Source organism: Microchirus variegatus (genome assembly GCF_963457635.1).
Source record: "Microchirus variegatus genome assembly, chromosome: 17".
Lineage (NCBI taxonomy): Eukaryota > Metazoa > Chordata > Actinopteri > Pleuronectiformes > Soleidae > Microchirus > Microchirus variegatus.
In genome coordinates, this window is record NC_139818.1 from 21,962,468 (window position 1) to 21,978,549 (window position 16,082).

Consider the following 16,082-nt stretch of genomic DNA (forward strand, 5'->3'; position numbering starts at 1 on the left):
AGGCAACGTCGACTCGCTCGCTTTTCGGGGGTTAACGCGGATCTCCGCAGATGCGACTCTCTAACACTGTGTGTGTGTGTGTGTGTGTGTGCGTCAAGGGTGATGATTCTAATGCAGGTTCGGAGATCGATTCCTTCGCGCGGAGCTTGGAGGACGTTAACGGCAGCAAGAAGGATTTATCGGCCTCTGCAGGTGAGGCACGATGCACACACACACACACACACCATTGAAGTACACACTCAAGTCATCGCATGGCTGTTTTAACAGGAACGTAGAGCACTGATCTAAACCCTGTTACAAAGACAGTTGCCAGTTGACTTGAAGCTATAGAGGCTTAATATTTTCTAAAAAAAAACATAAACATAATCCGCCCATGCTAGTCATGAAAAGATTTGAATGTCTGTGTGAAACGCTGATATTTGTGCCCCTGCCTAACCCTGACTATGAAGTGTTGATAATAAATGGACGTAGACTTGCGCTTTGAAAAGCAAAGCCTAGCGACTCTGCTAGTTGTAAAAAAAGAGCTCAGTTTGAATGAAATCCATCACAATGAGGTTTCAAAATGGCCCATTGGGAAGGGATGGGATGTACCATTAGCATTTGTCTGCTATCGGAAGCTTTTCCGCTCTTACCAGAGGCCATACCATCTCCACATGTGCTCAATTGTTCACCGTCATCAACACATTTTTGCATCAGTTCGTGCAAGCGCTTTTCCAGACAAATCTGCCTGCACGTCCTGAATACGCATTGACCGTACGCGCAAACTGCGAATACTACTTGTTTTTGGTCAAATGAAACATCAAAGAAGAGGGTAGCCATAGAAAATTGTTTGAGATTAGGTCAAGAAGTCCACCGCTACAAACGAACAGCTAAGCATTTAGCGCAAAGTACCTACTTTTTGGAATAGTACCAAATTTACCGACCCCCAACGCTAAATTTTTCAGTACCCCTCCCTTGTGGTCCCAGAGTAACTGTGTGGTATGGTACGGGTTAGCTAGACCTAGACGACCGTCAGCTAATTGGGCGGCTCTTCTTCAACACGTGACGGCCACAAACCGTGCAGAAACAAACGAGCTGCTCGACGTCCTCCTTTGTTGTCTGTCAATGTCGTCGTAGTCGCACCAGTTGCGGTGTCGCGCTACGTACGGGGTCTCTGCAGGTTTCAACAAGTCAAATTTAAGGCTTTTTAAGACTTTTTTAAGACCATAATGAATACAATTTAAGACCCATTTCAAAACTTGAAATTCGGCTTAGCTGTGGGCTTTCGTGAAGTTTTCTCCGCTGCTATGCTAGGCTGTAACGCACCGCGGCGAGCGCACAGCGCGCTAGCTAGTGGCGCTCGATAAATTCTCACCGGGCAGCACAGGTGGCCTATACTTTAGTTCCGCGTTGTAGTTGTGTTATCGTATCATCAAAAATAGGAACATATCAAAGCGAGACTGAGGTTTATGCACGTTTTAAATAAAAGTAACGTTAATAGATTTTTAAGAACTTTCAAAACTGTATTTAATTCGAGACATTTAAGACATTTTAAGGCCTTAAATTCAAATTCTTGGATTTTTAGACTTTTTAAGACCCCGCGGATACCCTCTACTTATCTCGCTGACATGACCATCGCACCTCGCCTCCCAAGTAAAGGTTACTGTTCTCAGTCGGAACGCAAGACCTGACCGAGGGCTGTAACATTCCCGAACCGTGCCGTACTGTGCCGTGACGGAAAGACTGCATTACAGACCACACGCCGTGTTGTTTAAAATAACAACATCAGCAGCTAGTTTGGGGCGCTTCGGGCATTTTAAACTGCAACCGATCATCACATTCCTGATCTAAGTCTTCGGTCTTCCTTGTCTCGGGTATTTTCCCCCACCGGGCTGTGACCGCGCTCAGTGGACACTGAGTGCCTCTCTCTCCGTCTCCGTCTTGCGCCGCATCAAAACCAGCGCAGCAGACTCATCCATAATTCCTCTTACACCAGTTCCCCGTCCTCTCTAATTACTGTTTGTGCAGACTGAAAAGCCCAGTGGAAATGCTACTGTACAGCGCTCAACCCCCCCCCCCCCCACATGTAGGATATTATCTCAGGCTCCGCTTCAGGCTCGTCAGATTCTCTGTACTGTAAAACAACAACAACAACAACAACCCAAAAAAAATATAGTGCTTACATAGCTGGGAGAGCTAATGTGCATCTACCCTGTGCTTGGATAGAGTTTTTTTTAAAAACGGCAGAATTAATATTATTTAAGTCACGTTCCTCCCCCTCGTGTCAATTATTTGTGTTGCTGCCTCACAAAATATGCTCTGCTAGCGTCCCGTAAGATTATTGCCCTCCTGAAATATTCATGTTGGAGGCATCCATTTTTTTTTTCTTTAAATAATGCCGTGCAATGTTACCGAGGGTGCAACCACTGTTTTTATTCAATTGGAAGGTTGTATTTCTCTCTGTGATGCTTTTACTCTTTGTGATTTTCCTTTATTCTTTACATTAAACCTTGCTAATTTTTAGCCTCACTTCCTTTTACCCTAACCCACTCACACACGCTGTAGAATAAGTGTACATTCACAGTAAATTACTGTGGGTATTTTTATAGTAGTTTATGGTCAGTGTGTCATTTTTACACTCCGGTACTTCAAATGTGTCATCTGTTTACTCTTACTTCACATCTAGGCCATATATTATGCAGTTTTACCTGTATAAATACAGTTTTCTCAACTGTGTCATCACAGCTAACCATGTATTACTAGTGTTTTTTTAGCAGTATAGCCATACACTAAATTACTGTGATTAATCCATGTTATTCCTGTACAAATACGCTGTTTAATCACATAAACAAACTCTTATTTTGATGAATGTCCTGCAAACCGCCGCTACCCAATTCCAACGCGAAACGCGCAAAAATATGGTAAATTTGTCGTAACGTATAGCGTTATTTGCACTCCGTTGCTCTTCCCTTCACTACAGTAGTGCCCGTGAATGGCCACGTGGACCTGAAGGCCAACCTGACTCCGCCTCTTATCACTCACACGGCCGCCACCCCCATGCCCGTGCCCAAGCTGCCCGTCGGCGGTGACCCCGTCCTGGGCTGTGAGTCGCGTCGGGGCAGCAGCGTCTCCATGGACCCGGCCTGCTATGACAAATCACCGGTTAGTGCATTTATTATTATTATTATTATTATTATTATTATTATTATTATTATTATTATTATTATTGTTATTATAATCACCAAAAAAGCATGTGGCAAGTCACAAAGCCGACATTAGTCCGTGTGTAATTGTACAATTACCAAGAATTACTCCAGGCCGCCGCAGCCGCAGCCGCTGCCGCCGCCGCCACCCGGCGCCCCGTATATGTCCTGCTGATGTGATGAGGTCACGATTGATGATGATGAAGATATTGTGGCGTGCCAGTCCTACTCTCGGCGTGTCGCCGCTGCCTCTGCCAGTTTTTATTTGACAAATTGCTCGCGGTAATGGAGGCTAAGAGAAAATTAGCCCCAGATCTCTACATCTCGCTCCTGTCGCTCTCTGTCGGCGTGAATCTCAATTAAGCCGAGCTCAGCTCACAATTACGTCTCGTCATTTGCACGAGGGGAACCCACTTTGCTCATTCTTTCTTGTGTTCGTGTTTTTGCCGGTGTCCAGGCCAGCGCCCGAAGCGCCTCCCCTTACGCCCCGTGGAGCTCGGGCAGCGGCTGGACCAGCCGGAGGTCCAGCTGGAACAGCCAGGGTCGCGCCTCGTCCATCAAGCGCCAAAAGAGGCAGTCCGGCGAGCGGCGCTCGCTGCTCTCCAAGGAAGGTGGCTCCAGCTCGGAAGACGGCGAGGGTGGAGGAGAAGGAGGAGGAGGCGGAGGAGGAGGAGGGTTAATGGAGGATGATAACGCCTCCCTGGCCAGGACCGACTCCATGTCGCAGTCAAAGCGAGGCCCGCGACACCGCAGGATGGAATCGGTGGAGACTCGGAGCTCCATGGACTTGCCCCCTGATCTGCTACAGGTAGCGTAGCAACAACCCGCCGCGCCTCCTTGTTGGAGCCGTAACCAAAAAACAGTTTTCACAGATAAAAGCTGCACGCGCTGCACGGTTTAATGCGCGTCTTAAAATTATAGTGTCACACTTTTACGGCCTCGTTCCTTTGTTGCCTTTACTGCGGCGGTTAGCGCTATGATCACAGGTCGTAGCGAGAGGGGGGAACATCCGCACTTTATCCGACTGAGAGTGAGAGCAAACGCATAACGCAGACAATCGCAACTACGACCGCGGTCGTACTTAAATCCACAATTGGTCCTGTAAAACTCTACATAGTAACCGGAGCTGCGTTTTACTCAATCCATCATTGGGAGGATTTTCCTTAACCACCGAAGGTCACAGCTGCTGTAGTAGAACCATATAAGGATCTTGGGCTTGTCCTCATAGGAGAACCCTTTTTGGAGGGTTCAACCAAGAACCCTTTTAAAACCCTTTATTCGGGGAAAGGGGGTTTTAAAGGGTTCTCTGGATCAAAATGGTTCTTACTGGAACCATTAGTGTTACCAAGAACCCTTGAGAAACCCTTTCTTCAGAAGCAAGTGGTTCCAGGTAGAACTTCAGCCCTTGTAGAAGGACCCTTTTTGGAACCCTTATTTCTAAGAGTGTACGGTTGAAGGTGTATTTATTCCAGAATAAAGCTGCAGTTGTTGAGTCTCGTTCTCTTTTCGATGGCTCAGCAGGTCAAACGCGGTCAAACGTGGACGTTTGTGACACTTTGACCTGAGGCGATATCGTCCATCTCAGGAACGCTTCATTCATCTCGTCACTGTTTTTATCGTCTCTCTGGTTTCCTGGACACCTTTGTAGCCAATATTAGGTGTTCGATGTTATTATTAATGTTAGAATGAATGAAAGCTGTAAACAGAGAAGGTGCAAAAGTCCTAGTTCGATCAGTGAAACCCAAAATATGTTGCCTGCCTATGCCGAAATAATCAAAAATGTATCTATAGTTTTTACTTCTACCCGTTGTGGTGGTGGACGGGAAAAGGTTCAGGCTATTATCCGGCATTTTTAAAAGCTTTAAATTCTGTCGAAAAATGTACTTTCATCAACTTAAAGTAGGCCGTGCGTTGAGAAAGTTCACGCTTTCTTTCTCGCTTTTCCCGTTTCCCACGCGCAGGTGCCGTACCTGTACCGCTCGGCGAGCATGCACAGCTCCAGGCCGCCGTCGCTGAGCCACCTGCGGTCCGCGGAGCACAGCGACTGCAACGGCAAGGGATCTTTGTCGGTCCTGGGTCCGACGCACGTCTCGCTGGAGGACAACACGGAAGACGAGAACGCCGAGGAGGAGCCTCATCTGGTCAGTGCATACACTTATATTCATATATATATATATATATATATATATATACGAAAAGTTTCTTTCAAAGTTTCCTTCTTGGGTTTAAAACATTCATCCATAAAGGACGTACACTTTTCCCTAAGGAGATTTCATACGTCACAATATCGTCTGTATGTAAAGTAGGCCGCGTGCTTTATAGCGATGATCAACCAGAAACATAATGCGTGTGTTATATACTTTGTGTTTTTTGCTCCTCTCCAGACCTTAAATTACAGGGCTTTTTGTGTCTGATCTCAGCTGGAATATGAACTCTGCTCATTTGCATGTTCCCGCTCCGTCAGCGCTGTTTTTAATGAACCGTGTTTTTGTTTTTTAACCATATGAATTTGTATCTATGAATAAAACAGATAAATCCAGGGAGTTCTGTCTGCGGAGAACGATTGTGACTCACGTCCTTATGAGTATAATGTAAAATGCCGCTGTTTTTTTACTCGGCACAGAGTCGCTTTGCCAGATTGTTCCGCTGGTTGGAGAAGAAGCAGCCGGAGTGGTGTCGACAGAGAGACACCTGGTCCCTCTACCTCTTCCCTCCAGAGTCCAGGTACATTTAAAACCTCTGCTCGTCTGCTATCACATCACGTCTCGCAACTTTTTGTTACCGTAATTTACGCAACGGGTTGTGCCATCTGGAAAAAACATCCAACAATTTCTGAAATCTGAGATGTTGCAGGTGAAAGCCAATGTGTGGTTATTACGGTAATTTCACCTGCGCTCTTGCAGGAGAGATTTTTTTTGGCCTGTTATTGGACATTAAGACTAAAACTCAACCAAATAACGTGTTATACTGTTCAAATTTCAAATTTAACACACAAAATCTGGTGTTTGTGTACAACTACAGTGTTTTTTCCTCAATAAAACTTTTATTTTTTTCTTCATTTTACATTAACGTGCAGTACATTGTAAATAACTGCCAGATATTGAAGGTTATTTTGGAAAAACTGGGCCCCTTTATGATTAAAATAACCCCCCAAAAAAAGAATTACTTATTGTAAATATGTGTTATACTGTTCAAAATTCTAATGTAACACACAGCATCTGTTGTTTGTGTACAGTACTGTACAACTGCAGGGGTTTTTCCTTAATGTTTAATACGCTATTTCATGCAGTAAATTGGAAATAACTTCCAAAGTTATTCTGGAAAAATTGACATTTCGAGGCTTAAAGGTGCATTATGTAATAAATCTAAAGCAACTGGACATAAAATCCTCCTAATATGTCACAGAGACTCAGGAATAATGTTCATATAACAAACTGAACTCACCAACAACAACAGTACAGACAAAATATTTGCATTAAAAAAAAAATCTTTTGCAGACTGCAAATCATGTTTTGGCGTCAGGTGGCGCCACCTACCAATCATTGCAGTCAGTAGAGTCTCAGCTGCCGAATAGCCACGGGGTTGCCAGTTACGTCAGAAAACTAAACCTAAAAGACGGCGGTATTTAGAATTTTAATGTAGTAACTGTTTTTGGCCACATTCTTACATATGGCACCTTTAAAGAGTGTTACAGTGTTAGATAAGGGTGTGCGTTTTAAAGGGACACTGTGTAGTATTTATGGGTTTATATAACCCAAAATCCACTTTTTTATACATATTATGTGCTCCTGCATTGTCTAGTCGCTGTATAATAGTTTTTGTTTCATTTTCGTAGTGTTTCAAAAAGTCATGTAAAATAACATGGTCGCGGGCCGCGGTTGCATAGCCACTGTTAGCAGCGAGACGCCATGTTTCTACGGGAGCCTGTAAGGACAAACGCGAGAGAACAAATCAAGCGTCTCTTTACTTGTAGCGGAAGTCCCGCCTCCTCTCCCTCCGCTTCGTCTGCTACGGCCGCGGTAGCTCCGCCCTCTCCCTCGACCTCACGAACCTCATCTGCTGACACGGAGAAAGACGACGAGGACGACATTTGACCGGCTGCGGATACCGTAGCGCTCAGGGAAGGGAGGGGGTGAGCAGAGGAGCAGTTCTTTGTTGTAAATTTCCGCCTCTCCTCTAGATGGCACTATAAACTACTTACTTCACCTTTAAATGTAAATGAATGAAGCAGCCAAACATTCATATTATCCTTTTTAAAAGAAAGAAAGTGCCATGGGGACGACCGGTAATGTCACCACGGTTACACGCGGTTCAATTTAGCGACCCTTTGTTAAACTCGGTGGTAAATGAGCAGTTTGTGCATATCACATATCACACAAAGTGCCGAGTCATTATTTTCTAAAACGAGTAATAAAGACGTATTAGAAGAAATGAACGCGTTCCCCTGGGTTTGAATCTACTGCAGACAAAAGCGAGATGTTAGAAAAGACGCTTATGCTATACGCTATATTTTGAGTGAACAAAAAAAGTACATTGAGTTTGCTTCGAAATGAAAATGTGCTACATTAACAGAACTGCCACAGGAACAATACTGCGTAAAAAAAGTTGAACAGGGAAACGCTGAGACTCCTTATTTACAAGAAGAAAAAAAAGACTCCTCACATTGCATTTGACTGACATTCTTTTTAATGCCATATGCAACGGCAAAAATGTTTTCACTGCAATGTCGGCGCGGTATTATTTTCCTTCTGTTCCCTCTCACTTCTGAAGTCTCTTTTATCTGCGTCTTTCTGCCATGTCAGGGTTGAGTAAGCAGGAGCAGAGGGAGGAAGGGAGTTTCTCCCGCTGAGCGTTAGCTAAGCCACGAAGCGCTGAATTCTCCTCTCGCTCGTCCTCCTCTGCCTCCTCCTCCTCGCGGCTTTCGTGAGTCCCTGTCGTCTCGCTTTGAAGGACGTGGCTGCGAAAGGGAGCGCCAAGCGTAACGCGGTAACCCCGCAGTACTGTCGCTATAGCGGCCGCGACGTGCTAATTAAACAGTCACAGTAACAACAACACCCAACCACTTTTTACGCAAGCTAACTCAAAGGGCAAGAGTGCTAACCGTCATCCAAACATATGAAAGCATTTTCTCCTTTTTAGCTGAAAACCCCAAACATAAAAGGACAAAAAGTTAGTTTTTTCAGCATCACACTATCTCTTCTATCTAGAGTACATGTTTGAAATGTGCTAGCTTTAACACACCGTGTAGTCACAGTAACAACAACACCAAGCACTTTTACGCAAGCTAACTCGAAGGCAAGAGTGCTAACCCTCCATCCAAACATATCAAAGCTTTTCTCCTTTTTAGTTGACAAACCCAAACAACAAAAGGCCAAAAAGTTAGTGTTTGCAGCAACACTCTGTTGCGCTTCTAACTAGAGTACGTTTGAAATATGCTAGCTTTAACACGGGACCGTACCTATGTTCCCCGGGTCCTATGTTCCCCGCTTTGTATGTGACCGGGGAACATAGGACCCTTTCTCTAACCCTAATACTAACCCTACCCTTTTTCCAAAAAAGGGTCCTATGTTCCCCTGTCACATACAAAGTGGACCTTTTTTGGGGAAAACGGGGAACATAGGACCCGGGGAACATAGGTACGACCCCCTTTAACACACCGTGTAGTCACAGTAACAACAACACCAAGCACTTTTACGCAAGCTAACTCGAAGGCAAGAATGCTAACCCACAATCCAAACATATCAAAGCTTTTCTCCTTTTTAGTTGACAAACCCAAACAACAAAAGGCCAAAAAGTTAGTGTTTGCAGCATCACTCTGTTGCGCTTCTAACTAGAGTATGTTTGAAATATGCTAGCTTTAACACACCGTGTAGTCACAGTAACAACAACACCAAGCACTTTTACGCAAGCTAACTCAAAGGGCAAGAGTGCTAACCCTCCATTCGAACATATGAAAGCATTTTCTCCTTTTTAGCTTAAAAACCCTAACATAAAAGGACAAAAAGTTAGTTTTTTCAGCATCACACTATCTGTTCTATTTAGAGTACATGTTTTGAAATATGCTAGCTTTAACACACCGTGTCGTCACAGTAACAACAACACCATGCACTTTTACGCAAGCTAACTCAAAGGGCAAGAGTGCTAACCCTCCATTCGAACATATGAAAGCATTTTCTCCTTTTTAGCTTAAAAACCCTAACATAAAAGGACAAAAAGTTAGTTTTTTCAGCATCACACTATCTGTTCTATTTAGAGTACATGTTTTGAAATATGCTAGCTTTAACACACCGTGTCGTCACAGTAACAACAACACCATGCACGTTTACGCAAGCTAACTCAAAGGGCAAGAGTGCTAACCCTCCATTCGAACATATGAAAGCATTTTCTCCTTTTTAGCTTAAAAACCCTAACATAAAAGGACAAAAAGTTAGTTTTTTCAGCATCACACTATCTCTTCTATCTAGAGTACATGTTTGAAATGTGCTAGCTTTAACACACCGTGTAGTCACAGTAACAACAACACCATGCACTTTTACGCAAGCTAACTCAAAGGGCAAGAGTGCTATCCCTCCATCCGAACATATGAAAGCATTTTCTCCTTTTTAGCTGAAAAACCCAAACATAAAAGGACAAAAAGTTAGTTTTTTCAGCATCACTCTGTCGCTCTTCTAACTAGAGTACATGTTTGAAATATGCTAGCTTTAACACACTGTGTAGTCACAGTAACAACAACACCAAGCACTTTTACGCGGGGTCGTACCTATGTTCCCCGGGTCCTATGTTCCCCATTTTTTTCCAAAAAAGGTCCTATGTTCCCCACTTTGTATGTGACAGGGGAACATAGGACCCTTTTTTGAAAAAGGGTAGGGTTAGGGTTAGGGTTAGAGAAAGGGTCCTATGTTCCCCGGTCACATACAAAGCGGGGAACATAGGACCCGGGGAACATAGATACGGTCCCCCTTCGAGTTAGCTTGCGTAAAAAGGGGACCGTACCTATGTTCCCCGGGTCCTATGTTCCCCACTTTGTATGTGACAGGGGAACATAGGACCCTTTTTTGAAAAAGGGTAGGGTTAGGGTTAGGGTTAGAGAAAGGGTCCTATGTTCCCCGGTCACATACAAAGCGGGGAACATAGGACCCGGGGAACATAGATACGGTCCCCCTTCGAGTTAGCTTGCGTAAAAAGGGGACCGTACCTATGTTCCCCGGGTCCTATGTTCCCCACTTTGTATGTGACAGGGGAACATAGGACCCTTTTTTGAAAAAGGGTAGGGTTAGGGTTAGGGTTGGAGAAAGGGTCCTATGTTCCCCGGTCACATACAAAGCGGGGAACTTAGGACCCGGGGAACATAGGTACGGTCCCCTTTTTACGCAAGCTAACTCGAAGGGGGACCGTATCTATGTTCCCCGGGTCCTATGTTCCCCGATGGCTGAGGGGCTCGTGCACGTGGTCCTCGGCTCAGCAGCGCGTGAATAGATTACGTGAAGTCTGAGCAGCAGATAATGCGATACAGATAAGAGTCAAACAAATAGACAATAGAGGGGATGTTTCAGATCTCAGAAGGAATTGTGAATGTAATGAGCCTCAGCATTTTTATGTTCCTTAACTTCCCCACGTTGCTGCTGGTTGGTTTCCACGTGGTAGACATGAAAGAGATTCCGACGAAAAAAACACCGCGTCTGTCGTCGCTCGACTGGAAGCGATGCAGTGTGTGTGTTTTCTGACATGTTTGGTATGCTCTGGAAAAGGAGCATACCAAAGCCTGAGTGAGATTGAATAATGACCTCATGCAGCCGCTGTAGTGCATAAGTAACTATCATCACATCATCAGCAAATGTCAAAACCAAGCTGTCTGTTTCACCAAATAAGGACAAAATAAAAGCCTCAGAATGTTTTTTTTTTATGTTGGGTAATCAAAGTTATGGCATGATTAATTATTTAGAGGTTTTTAATTATTTAGAGGTTCATTACTTGTCTGGACTGAAAGTCTGAATGTGGGAAAAACATTCTTTAAATTGACTTTTTTTAGGGGACATATATTCTAACTGATGTCAGGGTTCTAAAACTCAATTAACCTGGAGGTCAATGAGTGTCCAGTCTGGTCAGTAGGGGGCGGTCAAGTGAAAAAAACCAAAAACTAAAAATCGGTTTAAAATGACATCAGGATATCGCAATAATGATATTCAATGTGATATTTCAGAGATTTTCAAAATAAAAGCGTTTGTTTTGATGTGGATTGGTACGTACTTCACAATAAAAACATATTTATGATGCAACAATAATAAAAGAATGACATTTTAACTTGGTGAAAACAACCGAGGGGTCTCCATGTGGTCCATGGACCATGAGTTTGAGACCAAAAATTTTTTTTTTAGCAAAAAAAAAATGATATCACAATATAAAAAATGTACACAATTGTTTTCCGTAATTCAAGATAAACTATTATTTTAAAGTTTTAGCCATTATTCAGACATTTTTTTCCATTTATACTGACACCATGTGCAATTTTACACACAAAACGTGGTTTACAGGTATAAATTCGATTAAAACAAAGGTATATATTTCAACAAATATACTTCATTATATGTTGGTATACTGTAAATACAACTTTCCAGGGATGGAATACATCATTTATCTGATTTAAAGCAGTAAACGCACCACTGAAATGTTTTATATTTCAATATTTGCTCTGCTTCCCTCTGTGTCTTTATTCCGTCAGGTTTCGGATCGTGTGCAACAAGATCATCGCCCACAAGATGTTCGACCACATCGTGTTGGTCATCATCTTCCTCAACTGCATCACGATCGCCATGGAGAGGCCTCGCATCGACCCCACCAGCGCCGTGAGTCGCAAAACGCAAACGCAACACAAGCAACACAAACAGCACAACGATCTCCTCGGCGAAAGCCAGAGTCTCTAAAAACGTACGAGCGCAACCCCGAAAAACTAACGTACGTTTTTTTTTTACGCCCACATGCCCGGGACTTCCTGAGATTTGTGTCGGCGGCTTTTCAAAAACACACAGAAAGTGCAGTTTCTCAGAGCGCAGTGAGCTCGGAGCTGCTCCTTCTTCTCGGTGATGCAGCAGCGTCAGGTGATGTGTGCTACACCACCATCACCGTCCCCTCGCTCAGCGCTGCATACATAAACACAGTAATTATCACCGCTTGATTTTTTTTTTTTTTTCGTGTCTCACTAAACGAGGAGTTCCGTGGATGATTGTAATTGCGGTTTCGGTCTCGCCAGAACGCTCCGTTCTGCTGGTTTTAGCGACTGAAACGCGCAGTAGACGGCGGCGGCGGCGGCGGCGGCGTAATTGATTCGATTATCTGAGGGGCTGACAAACATGGCCGTTGTCCAGGAGAGGAGGCTTTTATTTAGCAAAGAGAAGTCGTCACGGAGGACGGTCTGTGTCGCACTGTTTACAGAAGGATTTGTCTTTTCAACTCTGCACGCATAGATAATGTGGGTACAAGAAAAGCTGAAAATCCAACACTGAGAGAAGTGGAGATTCTTCATGGAATTGAGTGAAAATGTCAACTAATTTGACCAGAATAATTGCAATATTTGTAAAAAAAAAAAAAAAAAAAAGATGGTTGATATGATTTAAAATAGTTCCTAAATGGAAATGTATGGAAAAATATTAGGGCCACATGTAAAAAAATATTTTTGAAAGAAAGTAAAAAAACAACAACAACAACAAAAAACTAGCATGAATTCTGAGATTAAATTTAGAATTCTGAGATTAAAGTTAGATTTTTGAGATTACAATCAGAATTCTGAGATTGAATTTAGAATTCTGAGAAAAAAAGTGTGAATTCTGAGATTAAAATTCTGACATTAAAGTTAGATTTCTGAGAATAAAGTCAGAATTCTGAGATTAAAGTCAGAATTCTGAGATTGAATTTAGAATTCTGAGAAAAAAAGTATGAATTCTGAGATTAAAATTCTGAGATTAAAGTTAGATTTCTCAGAATAAAGTCAGAATTCTGAGATTAAAATTCTGAGAAGTTAGAATTCTGAGATTAAAGTCAGAATTCTGAGATTGAATTTAGAATGGTGAGAAAAAAGTATGAATTCTGAGAATAAAAATCTGAGATTAAAGTCAAAATTCTGAGAAGTGAGAATTTACCTTGTAAAACCCTTTATTGAGGAAAGGGGTTTTAAAGGGTTCTCTTATTTCTAAGAGTGTATTAACCGCTTCATATGTTCATAAATGATCTAAAACTGTGTATCCTACTAATATCAGCACTGGAAGATACTTCAATATTTGTGATATCAGTATCGTCACGTCCCTACAATTTACCAAGGGTGGCCACGTGTGCACTTAAGAGCTAATTATGAATACAGGAAGTGTTTGTGTTTAGTTAACCATTCTGTATTGAAGGTAAAAGACCAAAATTCTCATGTATGTGGTGCGTGAATAAGCTAGTGGAATCGTTTTTTAGTAATTGTTGTCAGCGGCGTGTGACCGAGCAAACTTAGGCCTCTTAGTCTAAATCATATTTTGGCCTCTCGTCTGGAGCTCGGGCTGAAATACGATAAAGACCTTCAGGGTGATGACGACGACGACGATGATGATGATGATGTGTTGTTGTTGTTGTGGTTCCAGACAGCGGGAATAATCATCGTTTGAAAGTGAGGAGTGAGTGAAAAGTTCAGCTGGGTTGTACTCTACTGGAATTTCAGCTCCAGTCGCAACACAACAAAAGCTCACTATTTCTGGAGTTTGCCGTTCATATGTGAGAAATGCAGCGGGAGAGACCGAGGCTGAGTCAGAAGCATTTTTTTTTTCAGCAGCAGCAGCAACAAAAGAACGAGGTCCAGGTTTGAACTTGAAGGATGGGGAACACTCTCATGTGGGATCATTTGGACATTATCTGACCGCAGAGAGTTGGCGAGAGGCGTTTGTGGACAGTCTGGAGCACGTGTGAGAGCCGTTTTTTAACGAATTAACACGACTTTGTTGATTCTTATTGTCTTTTGAGAGACTACAATCCAAGCCAGGCACGACAGACTTTTCCCTGTTTTCCGACTTGACCCGAGGCTAAAGCTGTCAACGCGAGGTTCTCTCTCTCACTTCTGCCGTCACTGGTCGTTAAACACACGCCGATGAAAGCGGACTCTTGCCGACTTCTGACTTCGGATTTTTTCCGTGTGCTGACCTCAATTCACGGCGTTACTTCTTTTTCGACTCGCTAAGAAAATCTGATTCTGACAGTTTGAGTCGTTGAATATCGTGACGTCTTCCCTGTTCCCACTCGCTAAACTTACGCGGTGCAACGACACACGCGGGTTCATGTATGAAACAGTGATTTTAAGCCTTTAGCACAGTCTTAATTGAACAATCGTCAATTTTTTTTTCAGACGAATAAGTGCAATTTCAACAATATTATTCTTAAGTTTACTGTTACTGATCACCGTGGATCTATAAAGACAAACAAACATTGAGTCACAGGTATCTCAAACTGAAAAATATAGCATTTTATGCTAGCAGGTAGTTTGACACCACCTCCTAGCATACACCGATTCCACCTAAGCCTCAAGAATAAGTGCAATTTCAACAATATTATGCCTTAGTTTACTGTTACTGACCACAGTGTATCCACAAAAGGCACAAACACTGAGTCACAGGTATCTCAAACTGAAAAATATAGCATTTTATGCTAGCACTTTTAGATCTAGTTTTAGTTTGACTACCTGCTAGCATACACCTAAGCTTCAAAATGTCCTTCTGGACTTTTTTGTTACATATTTTAACCAAGAGTTTTATGTTGAATACCAGATTTTGTGTGTTAAATGTGAAATTTGAACAGTATAAAACATATTCAAAGTAACATTTTTTTGAGTTGTATGTACAGGCGTTTTTTCAACTTTCTCCTCTCTGGCGACAAAGGCGCTAATTCGCCGGCTTCCCGCGACAACGCGAGTTAAATTACCGCAATAACCACAAGTTGGCTTTGACGTGCAACTTCTCCACTGTCAGAAACAGTTAGAATTTTTTCCAGATAGCACAAACCGTTGCGTAATTACGGTGACGCCAATTGCGCCAAGTGTGTCGCCTGCGATAATATGCTAAATGTTGAAGGGTTAAAGCTGCACTGGGTTTGCGTTACTCCAATTTTTTATTTCGTTTCACGCTAAATTTTCACCAAACGAACGTAAACGAACGCCGTAAAAAAACAGTTGACCGACGCAGGCGGCGTGACCGCAGAAATTACTTTCTAAATTTTGTTTAAACGTGGCTCAGATATCGGGTTTTCCACACAACTGTGAAAGCTGAGGATTAGCTGGTGAGTAATCTGCGTTCATATAGCTAGTAAAGTGCAGATTTAAGGGGGGGGGGGGACAACTATTGACCCCGGTGCGTTTACTGTCTCGTCTTCTCACTGAGTGCGAGTGTAATTCGACAGCGTAATCGTCGCCGTTGCAGAATTCCAACTACCTCCAATCCTCTTTTTTTTACTCCTTGTTTCCTGTCAGATTAGTTTATAATGAATGAAATCTCGCTCACACGGTCGAGCAACAAATAGCTGCTGTCAGGAACTGGAATTTAAAGTAGTGATGCAACGCACGCGCGCGCGAGGCCGTGGGAAAGGCAGCCACCTCCGCACACTCAGAAACAGGACGGAGAGGGTAAATAAGCAGTCGGTAGCCGGGGTCTTAATTCTTGCCGGGGCGGCTTGTTTTCTCTTCTCAGTCTCTTGTTTTGTTTCTCGGGTAAACAAGGCTCAGAAACATCCCTCCATCCTTTTCCGCTCCACGCCGCGGACACCGCGATGCCTCGTGGGGCCGACGAGGGGAAAACGTGGGAAATACCACGCGTGTCGGGCGAGAAGAGACGAAGAGTCCCGATGGGTTTGGGCGTAAGAGTGCGTTTGAAGTGTAAACGCGAAAAT

General features: G+C 43.2%; 1 protein-coding gene across 1 annotated transcript in view; it reads left to right on the top strand.

The window, feature by feature from the left end:
- The window catches only part of cacna1g (calcium channel, voltage-dependent, T type, alpha 1G subunit), a gene marked incomplete at both ends in the record, with an annotated part of 267,406 nt that overhangs the window by 190,269 nt on the left and 61,055 nt on the right, over positions 1-16,082 (top strand). The window contains 6 exons of the mRNA XM_083903756.1: positions 99-192; positions 2,963-3,141; positions 3,640-3,990; positions 5,144-5,323; positions 5,806-5,906; positions 11,902-12,025. Coding sequence (XP_083759882.1) covers positions 99-192; positions 2,963-3,141; positions 3,640-3,990; positions 5,144-5,323; positions 5,806-5,906; positions 11,902-12,025 — 1,029 coding nt within the window. The remainder of the gene's footprint in view (positions 1-98; positions 193-2,962; positions 3,142-3,639; positions 3,991-5,143; positions 5,324-5,805; positions 5,907-11,901; positions 12,026-16,082) is intronic.